This window comes from Hemicordylus capensis, chromosome 3, assembly GCF_027244095.1.
Source record: "Hemicordylus capensis ecotype Gifberg chromosome 3, rHemCap1.1.pri, whole genome shotgun sequence".
In the NCBI taxonomy this organism is placed as follows: Eukaryota; Metazoa; Chordata; class Lepidosauria; order Squamata; family Cordylidae; genus Hemicordylus; species Hemicordylus capensis.
This window is the reverse complement of record NC_069659.1, coordinates 281,558,345-281,573,219: the sequence shown is the minus strand read 5'-3', so window position 1 is coordinate 281,573,219 and position 14,875 is coordinate 281,558,345. Positions and strand designations below refer to the sequence as shown.

General features: G+C 42.3%; 1 protein-coding gene across 3 annotated transcripts in view; it reads right to left on the bottom strand.

Moving 5' to 3' along the window:
- CFAP43 (cilia and flagella associated protein 43) overlaps window positions 1–14,875 on the bottom strand; it is a 105,466-nt gene that overhangs the window by 8,628 nt on the left and 81,963 nt on the right. For 2 of the 3 annotated variants that reach the window (XM_053306438.1, XM_053306440.1), the window contains 8 exons: window positions 13,566–13,772; window positions 11,195–11,284; window positions 11,029–11,109; window positions 6,664–6,789; window positions 6,133–6,252; window positions 5,945–6,052; window positions 4,973–5,059; window positions 2,387–2,475 (listed from right to left, as the gene is read on the bottom strand). In XM_053306438.1, the coding sequence (XP_053162413.1) occupies window positions 2,387–2,475; window positions 4,973–5,059; window positions 5,945–6,052; window positions 6,133–6,252; window positions 6,664–6,789; window positions 11,029–11,109; window positions 11,195–11,284; window positions 13,566–13,772 (908 nt within the window). The remainder of the gene's footprint in view (window positions 1–2,386; window positions 2,476–4,972; window positions 5,060–5,944; window positions 6,053–6,132; window positions 6,253–6,663; window positions 6,790–11,028; window positions 11,110–11,194; window positions 11,285–13,565; window positions 13,773–14,875) is intronic. The other variant, XM_053306439.1, reaches the window with a different exon arrangement.

Below are 14,875 nucleotides of genomic sequence, written 5' to 3'. Positions count from 1 at the left end.
GGGGAGCAGGGTGTGGGAGCGGGAGCTTTAAGAAAGAGAAGAGCACCATGCTGACCACGCAAATGGCACCCACACATGTGCAGTTGCCAAGTGTGTGTTGGCACCACGCGGGGGTATTTGGGATGAGCATTGCCCCAGCAGGAAGGACCTGCTCTCCTTAAAAAAAAAAATTTTTTTAAGCTCCTACTCTGCTCCCTGTGATGCCGAATAGGTTCGGACCTTGCATACTCCATGGTGCTAGTATTTCCTCCTGTGGGAATGGAGACTGGGATAGCATGTCGCTGGTCATGCTTGTAGTTTACACCTTTTGGTATTGATACTGACTTCATTTTTCTTTAAACTACTTGTGTTCATACAAATGGATATAATTGAACATTTTAGGGATTGCATGAAAAATGTTTCACAAGGCACTGCCTATTGGTATTGGCTTATATACAGAACAGCAGCCCACTGATTCAAGCGTGAAAAGCGCATGCTTGTCCTCTGTCTGCCTAAACCACGTCCTCATTTAGCCTCCATGGCCCCTAAGCATTCTGTCATTGCTGCAGCAACAAGCCTCCCATTATTCCCAACCGGAGGCTTGTTGTTGACCAATGACACAGTGCTTAGGAGCCACAGAGCCTCTCCATGTTTGCTAGCCGTAATGATGGTTTGGACTCACACAGAGCCCGTGCAGGTGCTGCATTCTTCCATCGGCAGGGCATTGTCCTGTGTGTAAACCACTGAAGGTTTGCTGATTATATTTTGTATAAATCTTATTTATTTACTTTAAAAATGTTTTAAGTAAATAAACATTTATTATTTACTTTAAAAACATTTATATCCTGCTCTTCCTCCAAGGAGCCCAGAACATGGTTATGTTTATCCTCACAACAACCCTGTGAGGTAGGTTAGGCCGAGAGATTCATGACTGGCCCAGAGTCACCCAGTGAGCTTCATGGCTGAATGGGGATTTGAACTTGGGTCTCCTGCTGCTTACTATGTGCCAATATCCAAAGTGCATTTTCTTTATTTCTGTAGGGAGGATTATACATAGAATAAATTTATATTAATAAATTAATAGACACCTGAGCAGGTTCATTCCCCATTAATCAATGTGGGGGGAAAGGTGAGAGGAAGGCAGGGGGCTGGGCAAGGGTGGGGGAAAACAAAACCACATTGTTGGCTCAATTGACATGTAAAACCATGATATCTGCATTCCAGATCAAATGCAAGATTCTGACACATACATGTTGCTACAATATAACTGAGGAAATATAAAGTCAAATATATATAGAAAACATAATAATGATGTTATTAAATTAATATAAATTTAAATATAAATACAAAAAAATATATAAAACTTCATACCCAAAGATATAAACTACAAGCATAAAGGCCTCCCTGGCTAACACTGCCTTACCTAGGTAGGGCTGGTTTTGAGAACCACTGGGATCAGCGCTCCCAGCGCCCAGATCCCAGCGCTCCTCTGCCGTGTAGCCCGGGCTTTGTACCTGGGCAAAAAGTGAGGGGGGGGGCGGTGTGCAACTTCCTACCTAATCTCCCGCTCATGTGGGTGCACAAGCTCCCTTTCGGGCTGCCAGCAGCCATTAAAATAATAGAGGCTGAGCAGAGGCTTACTCCTGGGCTTCTGGGCCAAGGTGCAGGGCCTCCACACCCCCTGGGTGCCCTCAAACCCTTTTTAGTTTGTCCCAGGTGGTGTGGTCATGTTAGAATGTGTTTAAAAAACTGGGGTGGGGGGCCCTCTAAAGGCCTTTAGGGATAGGCTCCAAAATTACCTAGGTGCACCTCTGAGGCCGGGGGAAGGAGAGACTCAGCCTCAGGAATTTCCACAATGCACTGCACTGCTCATGTGGCACATTGTGGCATATCTGGAGGCTATGTGTTCTTCCCCTGGTCTCTGGATTGGTGCACTGCTTGCTGTAGTGCCAGTTGTGCAGCCATACAAGCAGCAGCACTCATAAGGACCAATGGTTCTGTGGGGGGAAGGTAGGTAGTACCTGCCCCACACCTGCTGCCAGCCCTACCTAGCCTCACTGGTTCTGGTTATGTGAACAACCTTATGGTTTACTTCCTCTTTAAGCATAGGCCATGTAATGTCTTCGCTCAGAAGCTGTAAAGATTCCCAAACTGGGCCATGTGCAGATAAAACCTTATTAAACAGACAAATCTCAGAAACCTAGAGCTTTGGAGTCATAAGAATAGCCCTGCTGGATCAGGCCCAAGGCCCATCTAGTCCAGCATCCTGTTTCACACAGTGGCCCACCAGATGCCTCTCCAAACTCTCGCGAGAGCTGCCACACATGAGATTATCCATAGGTATGCCTTAGATAACTATATATAAAGAAGATAACAGGAAATCATCGGAACTGAAAGAAGATCTTACCTTGGTCGACGTTTGTAAAGTTTGAATAGTTGATCAATGTGATGAATGGGGAGATCTGAAAATTCCTTTCTAAACCCACGTTCCATAAGCTAACCATGTGGAGAAAAGCACAGCTCTATCTCAGTTAGGACTGGATTTAAGTGCATTAGCATGTACCCACCCCAGTTCTGAAATGCATGATGAGAATGATGCACAGAAAAACAATGGGGTCTGTTTGGATCAGGGAGTCTAGAATCTGCATGGCTGTAATCACCTGGTATAGAACAGAAGCTGATTTTCAGGATAAATCTATAGTGATGTTAGAGGATCCAAAGACCTTCACCAGAGCTAGTTTTATAAAACAGTATAAAAAGCAAGGCAAAGTAATCATCTTCACCTTGCTTGTTATTCCAGAGGAGCTGCCATTTTCTTAAGCCAACTATACCTATGTATCAGTTAAAAAAATAAGGGGAGGGATGAGAGGAGTATCATTTTGACTTATCTTACTTAAGATATCTCAGGTCAGAGTATTTTAAGAAGCACTATTAAAAATATCTGTGTTGTACGCTGTTTTGAGGATCGACAGGCAGAAAGATGAAAATATATATAATAAGTATCCTGCTGAAAACCAACCAAAAGATCACATTGTTGGGGACCCCCTGACCCCAATGTTCAACCCAGAGATACCAACCGAGAATTATATGGAACCCAGGGCTGTGTCTGATTCCATTTTATTAAGGAATCAATTAATGCCTGAGCTCAAAGTGAACTGACACCCATGTCTCATGACTGCCGCTGCTAACTGCTCTGTGAAGGGAGAGGCAATCCAGCACTGTATTTTCAATGTTTGTGAATGGGTACTCAAAGAAACACAAAGGCCAGGCCTGAGCTATCCAAATGCTAAAATTTAACTCACTATCAGATAATGTCTGGAAGAAGTGAGGAGCTGAGCTCCCATTTCCTCTTGCAAGAAGTCTATGTTAATCCTTGTCAATGATTGCTCTGCTATGCCCAAAGGGGATACTCAATTGCTGTCTATAGAAATTCCACTCTAGGTAGATGCACACAAAGAAAACACCTATAGATTTTAATTCTTATTTTATTAACACCATTTAATACCTTCTGGGACCAGGTACCAGAAATCTGGGGACAAGAGAAGATGCCCATTTGCAGCTCAGAGATGCAGATTTGCTTTGGGCAAAATAGAACGACCCCTCCCCTAAATAGCAGCTAACAGAAGATGGGAGTCAGATCTCCCTGGACTGAGCTAATATCCTGAATAATTAAAAGACAATATCCAGAAGGTAACAGCAAATTGTCACCTTTTGGGGACCCAGGAAGGATGAGGACATTTTGAATAGACTCTATGGAGATCAAAGGGAAAAGCAACTACAAAAATGGAGCAAGCCAAACAGAGATCTAGCAATCTTGCCTAGCAAGCACACTTGCTCAAGAGCCATCCCAGAGTTTGCTGCTAAGCCGCGGGGCAACAAGCAGGAACTCTGTCCGTGGACAGGAACTGTTTGTGACTTCTGCTGTGCAGTGAGAAGTCAAGACTTCTCTAGCCATGGTGCTCACACTCTGCCTCGCTCTAAGCAAACTGCCTACTTGACCAGCCTGCTTGACTACTAGAAGCTTGGATCGCTCCTAAGCTCCTGTCTCCAGCTACAGCATCTCTCCTTCAGCTGAAGCATCACCGCTCTCAAGCCTCTGACTCTGGTAATATGCTGCTTCCACAAGCCTTGGATTCCTCCATCTTACCCCCTTCTTCTTGTCCCTCTTCCCTCTACTAATTCCTGATTTCCCCAAACCATGCCATTACTCAACCTTCCTTACCCCACCCCCCACCGCTTTTCCGTCTATATCTGAATTATATTAGGCTCTAGGAAGATTTAACACACACACATATGATAGTTAGGAACACTGGCTATGGATGTTGTTGCTGGCTATGGCTGAAATATTGTTAGTAATACTGATATATTGTTCTGTTCAGTTAGATTGATGTTGTTATTCTTTTATACTCAATAAAGCACATTGGATCATTTAGGATTGCTTTGGTCTCCTTGCTACCTTGCGCCCAGGCTATACATGGTCACCATATAAAAGAACTGGTCACTTTGCGACACTGATGAAACAAGCCTAATTTCATATGCTAGCTCCAGAGCACATCTATTATTACAAATAGGGCTTGGTTCACAACAACATGGTCTACAACATGAGTACCCAGAATGTTGGGGGGCAATATGCTAAATCATTGTAAAGATTAGAGAGCTTAGAGAGCTTCCAGCTATAGAGCGGTATATAAATCTAAGTGCTATTGCTATTGCTATTGCTATAGTTAATTAAATTTCCACCCTTCCATTTTCTCACAAATATTCAATGGGTCAGAAAGATCACACTAGCAGTTTAGAACTGAGACACAACTCTTGCTTCTAAAATAGTCTCTGTTTCAACATATAGTGGAACATAGGAGTAATCTACAACCTAATTTAGTTGAAGTTCTTGGATATGAACCACCTTAGTCCCATTCAACTCAAGATGGCTAGTGAGCTTAAATGCTACAACTTTGGCTGAACTGATTTGTGGATCTGGCATTAAGGTTCTTACTTTATCCTCAGCAATTACAATGTCATAGGTATCTCTGTAAGACTCCACTTCTGCTCTGGATGCCTTGAGTGCTTCATTAGAAAAAATCTGTATATTAAAGTAAGAGGGAGGGGGAGGGGAGAGGGAGGGGAGAGAGAGAGAGAGAATGAGAACTGCTAGGCCTGCTTCTGGAGTACAAGTGGCCAAGTGGAAAACATGACCAGGTTCTACGTTAATCAGTTAATATTTGGAGTACATTTTATTTATATATTTATGTATTTAATTTATATACCACCCATCCTTAAGTGGCGCAGGGTGGTTTACATAAAAATAAAAATAAACACATAACAAAATCAGAAAACATTTACATCAGATTAAAACTCATTAAAAATCTAACTAGATATCTTTAAAAGCCAGGCTTAAAAAATAGGTCTTTAAGGCTCTCCTGAAGGCCTTCAAGGAAGATAATCCTTTTATATCGACGGGGAGTGCGTTCCATAACCTAGGGGTGACAACTGAGAAGGCTTGATCCCAGGTTGCCACCAGATGAACTAGTGGCACCCAAAGATGGACCCCTCCTTAATGAGTGGTGGGGATCTTGAGAAAGATGCTCTCTCAGGTAACCTGGACTTAAGCCATTTGGGGCTTTAAAGGTAAAGCCCTGTATTTTTTTCTGCAGGAACTATTTAAGCTATATTGTGTCTTAAGGATATCATGTCTTTAGGATATCTTGATACTCAGATATCCTAAACAGATTTTTTTTACTTTAAATGTTGTAGTCATCCAGATTATAGATTGTTATGAAAAATAGCAGAAGGCCCAAAATATACTAGAGTAGGGGTAGTATATACCACAGTAGGAGCCCACTTGTGGTATGTTCAGGATGTGAGATTTTATGTGGAAATTATTTGCAGATGATTGAACAGATCTTTAATCTCAAAATGGCAGATTTATAACAAAATAGTTCTTTTGTCAAATTCCAAAATGTCTTACCTTTTCCTTCCTCTTTTTCTCAAGGTAGTGCTGGAGCCCAGCTTCTCTCGTACTCAATTCTTCATCCAAAAGCAATGAATAAAGGATGTTGGCTATTTTGAGTTCTTCCTAAGAAAATATTTCAAAGAGAACAATCAGACTGCTGTTTGTAGGGTACCAGGCTGATGAATATGAGATCTCAGGCTCACCTGATATATAACCATTTCAGTATGGACTTTTTTCTCAAAGAGCCTGTTCACAATTTCATCAAACGTTTGTGTTGTTTCTTGAACAGAGTTCTGAAGTTTCCTCAACTCAGTTTCCAGAATCTATGGAAGACAATATATGTATGTGTAAATTTCATTTGAAACTGAAACTTTCATATGTCACCCTTTAAAAATCTGAGACTTTTCACTTTTTAAAAACAAGAATCTACTCTAGATGGTCATGTCTGCAAGAAAAAGCTGAAAATGTGTGGTATGAAAGTATGTGTGTGAAGGCTTCAGGGTCTTGCTAAATGTTTTATCCATCACACCAAAAGTTGCCATAAGTTAGCTAGGTATGAGAATTCTGAAGCTGCCCTTGGAAACAGTCACAGAAAGCAGATGATATATAAAATAACATGGGTTATATTTATTTAGATTAGGCTGAAAGGCTTTCTTAAAAGAACACTTTTAAAAGAACACTTAACATCTTAGAGGGCAAGTACCTGGAAAATCCTTATGTTATTTTTCTTTTACCTTTCGATGTTTCTCTCTTTCTTCATTCAGTTCCTTAACTTTCTTCTCATATTCTTTAAATAGTTTTTTTTCCTCTTCATTCCAGAGTGCTTCTTCTTTTTTTACAAAAGCAGGTACTGGAATCTCCTGAATATATCAATGAGACAGATAGTTTTAAAAACTAACTTGGATGTTTACTAGCACTACATTGTTCCAATTATTTATACCTTGAGCTTCTGAATGTTATTTTATAGTGACACTCGACAATGTTACAGGAACTATACATGAGCTGCTGAGCTGCAGCACTAGAGCCAATGGAAATGAATGCCAGAGTGGCTGCTGAATTGCAGCCAATGGTTTTGATACTGAGGCATGCATACCTATAGATCTTTGCACAAATACACACACACACACAACTCTGAAATGCTCTCCCGGTGGCTATTTGCTCCTCGGTCTCCATCACAGTTTTTAGAAAGTGTGTGAAATATTGGCTTTTTACCCAGGCTTTTATATGACTGTCTCTACTGCTGCTGCTTTGTATTTTGTATGGTTATATTGTGCTTGTATTTATAATTTTTTTAGTCAGATCAATGTTTTTATATTCTAGCCTAATATTTTAATTGTGTAATTTTTATAGTCTTGTTTTAGTTTTTCTGGTGAACGGTCTTGGGATTGTTTTAATGAAAGGCAGTATACAAATTTAACAATAAATTAAAAATAAAATTATATATATATATATGCACATACTTTCTCTAATGGCTTCTGGAAAGTTGAGGAGAAATGAAGGATATCATATGACATCCCACCTTGTCCTTTTTAAGAAAGCACAGTGGCATCTCCACGAACTGGACCGGCACAGATTCATGGCCCCTGGTATCCCCGGAGGTCTCCCCCACGTCTTCTGCTCCTGGTGGCTGTTGGGCACATGCTGGTTGTCTCATGGTCCATAACATTAGCATTAATGGACAATATACAAAATGCCTTCTCACAGTGCAGAATGTATAGACAAAAGCATGTGCAAAAACTGTCAGAAGTTAAGGAAGGAGGTAACTGAGCCAAGCAAAAATTAGACTGCAGGATGGAATGGGCAAAGTCAAGTAACAAAATCAAAATGGAAGTGGCAGATGACAAAAGCACTGCGTCAGACGTGGTCTCAGAAGAGGTGTGGAATTCCTCAATGGCGAGATACTCAATGCCGTCCAAACAGAAGTGAAGATGTAAAGTCACAGACGTGCTGATAACAGAGGACCCGTCGTGGACGCTTCCATAAATGAGCTGACCTGGATCAGAGATAAAGCCCACTGCGAGTCCTTGTGAAGAAAAACAAACTTCATGAATCAGTGTGATTCATGAATCAAAATTGAACGGCTCTTCTGGATATGTGCCGTTTCGCCCACAGAGCTTCATCAGCATACAAACCTCCAAAACAACATTAGTACCGGTACCCCATAATGGATCACACTGATTCATGAAGTTTGTTTTTCTTCACAAGGACTCACAGTGGGCTTTATCTCTGATCCAGGTCAGCTCATTTATGGAAGCGTCCACGACGGGTCCTCTGTTATCAGCACGTCTGTGACTTTACATCTTCACTTCTGTTTGGATGGCATTGAGTATCTTGCCATTGAGGAATTCCACACCTCTTCTGAGACCACGTCTGACGCAGTGCTTTTGTCATCTGCCACTTCCATTTTGATTTTGTTACTTGACTTTGCCCATTCCATCCTACAGTCTAATTTTTGCCTGGCTCAGTTACCTCCTTCCTTAACTTCTGACAGTTTTTGCACATGCTTTTGTCTATACATTCTGCACTGTGAGAAGGCATTTTGTATATTGTCCATTAATGCTAATGTTATGGATCATTAATTATTTTTGAATATATATATTTCTTATCTTTTCAGCGGCTGGTTATCACTATTTGCATTTTTTTGTTTTGTAGTCACGGTGAGATTTCCCCTTTCCCCTCCTCATTGTTTGTTTCATTCTGTGACTGCCCCTTTCCATTGCTTTGGTTGTCTCATGGGGCTGGGGGAGACGGAGCTTGTGCGTCCCTCTGCGTCCCTCTCAAGAATCCAGTGGTGAAGCTCTACTGAGAGGTCACCATGGTTGTTGCCACTGGATCACCAGGCTATCCAGAGGCGGATGGGGCCCCCAAACCCAGGGCAGCGTGCTGTCACCCTGTCCCAAAGATGCAGGTGGGCACCTCCCTTGCAAGAGCCTGGAAAGCAGGGATGGGCACATGGGGGAGAATGGCTGCAAACTCTGTAGTCACTGGGATAGCAGTGGCTGGTGCTGCTCAGCTGCTGACCATGGTTGAAGATGATGGAGAGGGCCTGCGAACCCCCAGCATGGCTGCAAGAGCAGCCATCTGGTTGGCCCTTGGCCTCTTGTCCAGTTTAAGGTGCCCAGTATCTGCTGTGGTCCCCAGGGTGACATCCCTCCTTTCCTTTCAAGTAGCACTCTGGCAAGCATCTTGTAGTACTTGCCAGATGTGCTTGGTAGATGTTCATTCTGGCCGCTGTGATCAGTTTGCTTGATTCTTTGCTGATAAAGTCACCCGCCTTCGACTAGAGTTGGACTCCACTTCTATAGGATCCAATCAGATAGAGGAGATTCCGCCTTGTGACGTTACATGGGACACCTTTGAGTTGGTCGAGGATATGGACACAATTCCTTCGGGTATGGGTGCGGCAACATGTTGCTTTGACCCTTGCCCCTCCTGGCTGATTAGAACTGCTAGTGGGAATGTTAATTCTTGGCTATGGGAGTTGGTTAACTCCTCGTTACGTGAGGGTTTCGTTCCAGCAGCCCTTAAAGAGGCAATAGTTTGCCCTCACTTGAAGAAACCCTCCCTGGACCCTGAGGTCCTTGACAACTATAGGCCGATCTCCAACCTCCCTTTCTTAGCAAAGGTGTTAGAGAGGGTTGTATGTGCCCAGCTTGAGAAGGTCTTGGAAGAAACTAGTTATCTTAATTCTTATCAGTCGGGTTTCAGGCCTCGGCATAGCACAGAGACAGCACTGGTTGCTCTGGTAGATGACCTTCTTCGGGATAGTGCCCCTCTCTTGGTCCTTTTAGATCTCTTAGTGGCTTTTGACACTATCGATCATGCTATCCTTCTGGACCACCTGCACAGGTTGAGCATCGGGGGCACTGTGCTACAGTGGTTCCGTTCTTACCTTAGCGGGCGTGTCCAGTCAGTATGCATTGAAGACAGGTGCTCTGACCCATGGCCACTCCTTTATGGAGTTCCCTAGGGTTCCGTTTTGCCCCTGTCCTTTTTAACATCTATATGAAGCCGCTGGGACACGTCATTTCTCAGTTTGGGGTGAGACTTCATCAATACGCTGATGATACTCAGCTGTATATTGCCATCCTAGACCATTCTGGAGATGCTGTTTCTGTGCTTACTCAATGCCTGGAGGCTGTTAAGGTCTGGATGGCTCAAAACAAGCCCAGACTAAATCCCACTAAGACTGAACTACTTTTATTCAGCCCTCGTACCGGCCAACAGTTATTATTTATTTATTTATTTATTTGATTTCTATACCGCCCTTCCAAAAATGGCTCAGGGTGGTTTACACAGAGAAAGAATAAATAAATAAGATGGATCCCTGTCCCCAAAGGGCTCACAATCTAAAAAGAAACATAAGACAGACACCAGCAACGGTCACTGGAAGTACTGTGCTGGGGGTGGATAGGGCCAGTTACTCTCCCCCCGCGAAATAAAGACAATCACCACGTTAAAAGGTGCTTCTTTGCCAGTTAGATGTGAACCTTTTTTTAAGATGAGGTGGCACTGCCTGGGACGACGCCAATGTGGACTATAGAAAGGACAAGTGTGACCTAGGAGGGCCGTAATCTACAAATCTGTGGCCTATTCTTTTAGCAGGACAAGGCTCCTGCCACCTACCTCCCCCCCACCTTCCAAGTATCCCCTCCAGCTAGGAAGTTAACCAGCAACTTGCAGACAATTGCAGACACAAAAGAGAAACAATGGCAAAACATCACACAAGGTGATTTTCCCAAGGTCATTATTTTGTGTTGAGTAACCTGGAATGAACACCATGTTCTTATTAACAACCATACTTTTTAATGCAGATACCAATTGCTGCTCCACACTTTAGGAGCTAATTTCAGTACCAACTTTATATGGATCAGTTAGCCCTTTATGGTTTAATTACCCTCTTGTTCCTAGTTAGGGTGAATGAAGCAGGGTGAAGCAAGACATTTTTAATTAAGGACTCTGCATAAGGCAAAGTAGTAAGGCCAAGTGAAATCACTCTCCTGGCACAGGCAATAGAGTTCTGTCTGTATAATGAACATTATATTTCTTTTAAGTCATGTCAGCTGTTACTTTAACTGTAGGACAGCAATGTGACTCACCATCTTCAAAATGTCTTCTTTTTTTACTTCAAGAACTCCACCCATCATGTCCATAAGGCCACGCTCTCTTGCATTATCCGCCTGAAAACAATAGCAAAATAAAACAATGTAAAAATGGAGCATGGGATCAAGAGGGAGACAATCAGGCAACATTTCACAAGATTACCTGAGCAGCAAGTCGTCTTTTATGCTCAACCTGAGCCATAATTTTTTCTTTTGCTTTTTGCACTGGGGTCAAGTATTTTGTTGATTTGATCTGTGAAGACAAAAGGTTTTGGTTTAGGTTTTTTCGTAAACAGATTGACTCAGAATGTACAATTTTTCTCTAATAAGCATCCTATCTTTCTGTCATTTTCTTGGCCCCCCTGCTTCATATCTGGAGAATCTACAGGGCCTGGACTCTACCAGGCCCTGTTGATTCTGCATCCAAAGAGATCCTACTATTAAGGAGTGCATATTCAAGTTCATTTGGCATAAATTAATCTGGCACAATTTAAAGTCTCGCTAATATAACATACAAAGATAAGAACGGCCCTTCTGGATCAGGCCCAAGGCCCATCTAGTCCAGCATCCTGTTTCACACAGTGGCCCACCAACAGGTATATATATACCTAGGCAGCAGGGCTTAATTGTTGATAAAGGGCAGAGAATGGTCTGAAAGTCAGAGAACTCCATGTACACAGCTCTTAACTGTAGCTCTTACCTCTATTCCTTCCATGCACAGTTTGTGCCTTCCATGCATTTTTTCATATCTATAGGCATGGTGGGAGTGAACCATGATGTGTATATCATGTTGTGACTGTGAACTTTTGTGTTAGGGTATGTATGTAAATTCACCCTTATACTCCCTTTTGGTCATGGTATTGGTTCCTAATATCACTTATGACCACAGAATGTTGCTTCCAAAGGAATTCTGCCAATGATCACATTCCAAAACTCCTCTAGCATCACTGTATGCATATCATAGCCTCCTTTTTTCTGTCATCTAACTACGTGGTAGAGAAGTTTTCTAAACATATCCAAGATCTGAGTTCAAATGCCATAAATGATTTCAAGCACTCAGTTGTATAGAGTTGCCCAAGATGCAATAATAAATAAGATCCATCTTATTTATTATTTCTCTGTGTAAACCGCTTTGGAAACTTTTGTTGAAAAGTGGTATATAAATTGTAGTAGTAGTAGTAGTAGTAGTAGTAATTGTTGTTGTTATTAAGAAGTTTGGCATTTCTTTCTTCTTCCATAGTAGGAATATTTCTTTAGACAGGTGCAAGGAGGTTATATAACCAACATGCTGTGATCTTGTAGTTGCATGGAAGAAGCCTCCCTGCTTCCCTCACAAAAGGTCTAGAAGAGGCCAAAGGAACAACCATGACTGCTTCCTGAATTGGGGGAATCACTGGTTAATTAAGTGGGCAATGATACAATTCTTAAATGCCTTCTAGCCCACAGAGATTCCTACCATCAACACCTCCATCTTACTTAATGCCATCATATCCAATTATGGGAATGCCTCTCTAGGTAATGTCATAACAGGAAGAGCAGAAGGTACCATATTTCTCTCTCTCTCTCTCTCTCTTACACACACACACACACACACACACACACACCACATTTTTTGTTTCCAATTGAAGTGCATGTGCATGCAAAGAACATATTTTAACATTAGTTTTCCGTGTGTGTGTTGGTGGTGTGGAACCACCTGGCTGGCCATTCCATGGTACACAGCATTTCCTCCCAGAGAAATGTGCCATGACCCTCTTCACTCACTTTCCCCCTGCACCTTTCTTGTACCAAGAGCAACAGCCATCCAGATGCCATTGCCAGAGCCAATATTCTTATCACCCCTGGAAGTCCACTTTGAGCTACCAGTTCCATCCGGTGCCACCCCACATGCTTGGGTGCCTCCCCAGCTCCAGCACCTCAACCTCTGGCATCCATTCACTTCTTTGCCTCCCATTCTGCTAGCCACTCTACAGCTGGATTGGCTCCCAATCCAGCTGCAGGCAGGAGAGAAAGGCCCTAGAAGGAACACTATATGTCTACATATATACCCATGGTAATACACAACTGTAGGCAAAACAAGGGATTTTTTTAAAAAAACAACAGGACTGATGATCAGCTGTGGGTTATGTTCATCTGCTGTTTATATTTATATCGGGGTTATATTCAAGAAAATATGGAAATCTCTATCTTTAAAGGGAATGCAGAGGACTCAACAGGCAAATCTAATTGTGTGTTTCTACTACCACCTGGGCAAAGGTATGCATTGCTAGGGCATAACAATGGAGGATGGTTATTGCCCTTGAGGGCTTCCTAGAAGCATGTGATTAGTCACTGTAGGAAGCAGGATGCTGGACTAGATGGACGTTTGGTCTAATTGCAGAGCACTCAAAACATATTGTATATGATGATTACATTGCTTAATTATTGCTTTGCTTTTATTAACACAAGCCTTAGATAAGAAAGCAGGCCCTCAGATTACATTTGCATGATTAATGCGTAAGGCGAGATAAATGTATGTATTTCAGATACCCAACCTCTGATTCTGGGACCGTCAGTGCGCGTTCTGGTTTCTCATTATCTGACAAGGTTGCCTCCCAGATAGTCTCCTTCAAATCCAGCTGTTTTAAGATCTCTGCAATCCTCACGTTCCTCTCCTTTACCCGTGCAATCTCTAGCTCTTTCATTCGGGTGACTGAGTCAAATTCCATATTAAAAGCAGTCTTCACATTATAAATAATGTCCTGAAATAACAGGTAAGAAAACAGCAGTACTGCAAAGAGCATGTGATGACCCAACCACATATCAAAGCTCACAGACTCATGTCCCATGATGACTCACAGCTGCGCTGAACACCTTTTTCTAGGGGCTCTTCTTTGTTTTGATTGCTTCTTCAGTTGGGAGGAAAGTTTCAGAGTGAAAACTCCAACTTTACAGTTGGGTTATATAGGTGCCTCATATATTACTGACTGGATCCTTATGAGTGCTCTTTGGTCAGCCTCTGTGGCAGCATGCCTCTAAATATCAGATGCAGGGGAGCAACAGCAGGAGAGAGAGCATGCCCTCACCTCTTGCCTGTGGGCTTCTCAGAGGCATCTGGTGGGCCACTGCGGGAAATAGGATGCTGGACTAGATAAGCCTTGGGCCTGATCCAGCAGAGCTGTTCTTATGGCCAAGGCAGGCCAAGTGCTTTTTGGTCAAAATATTTTGAACAAGAGATTAATTCCTTGAATGCAAGCTCAAAATCCTCTCTGCAGTGTTGGGTAGCCTTATTATGTAAGCTCAAAATAATTTTTCCATTTCCTTACTCAGCTTAAAAAAAACTTTAGGAAGCTTAAAACCTTGAACATTTCCCAAGAGAAGTTGATCCAAAAAAAGTTATCATCTGTATGCTACACTCTGGAACTAATGTGGCAGTAACATGATACTGTAGTAGCATATCAATATCTATTTAACATCTGCATCATAATGCACATGCATACAGGTGGCCCTCGTTATTCACAGGGGTTCCATTCTTGCCTATGACTGCGAGTACAGAAAGTGCAAATAAAAGAACCTTACCCCATGGGAATCTAGGGATTAGGGTCCTCCTATACACACACACACACACACACACACACACACACACACACACACACCTCACAAATGTAAAAAAAGTGCAAAGGGGGAGAAATTAAAGTAGAAATGAACTCTCCATGGCTCCAGAAATGTGCCCCAAATCCCCCACATCATCTTTTTGGTGAATATTAGCCCAAAAAGTGCTTTTTTAAAACAGAAAGAGCCTCAAAATGACTCTGTGTTGTAAAATGGCAGCTGGAAGTGACACTGAAAGCCATTTCTGGTTACT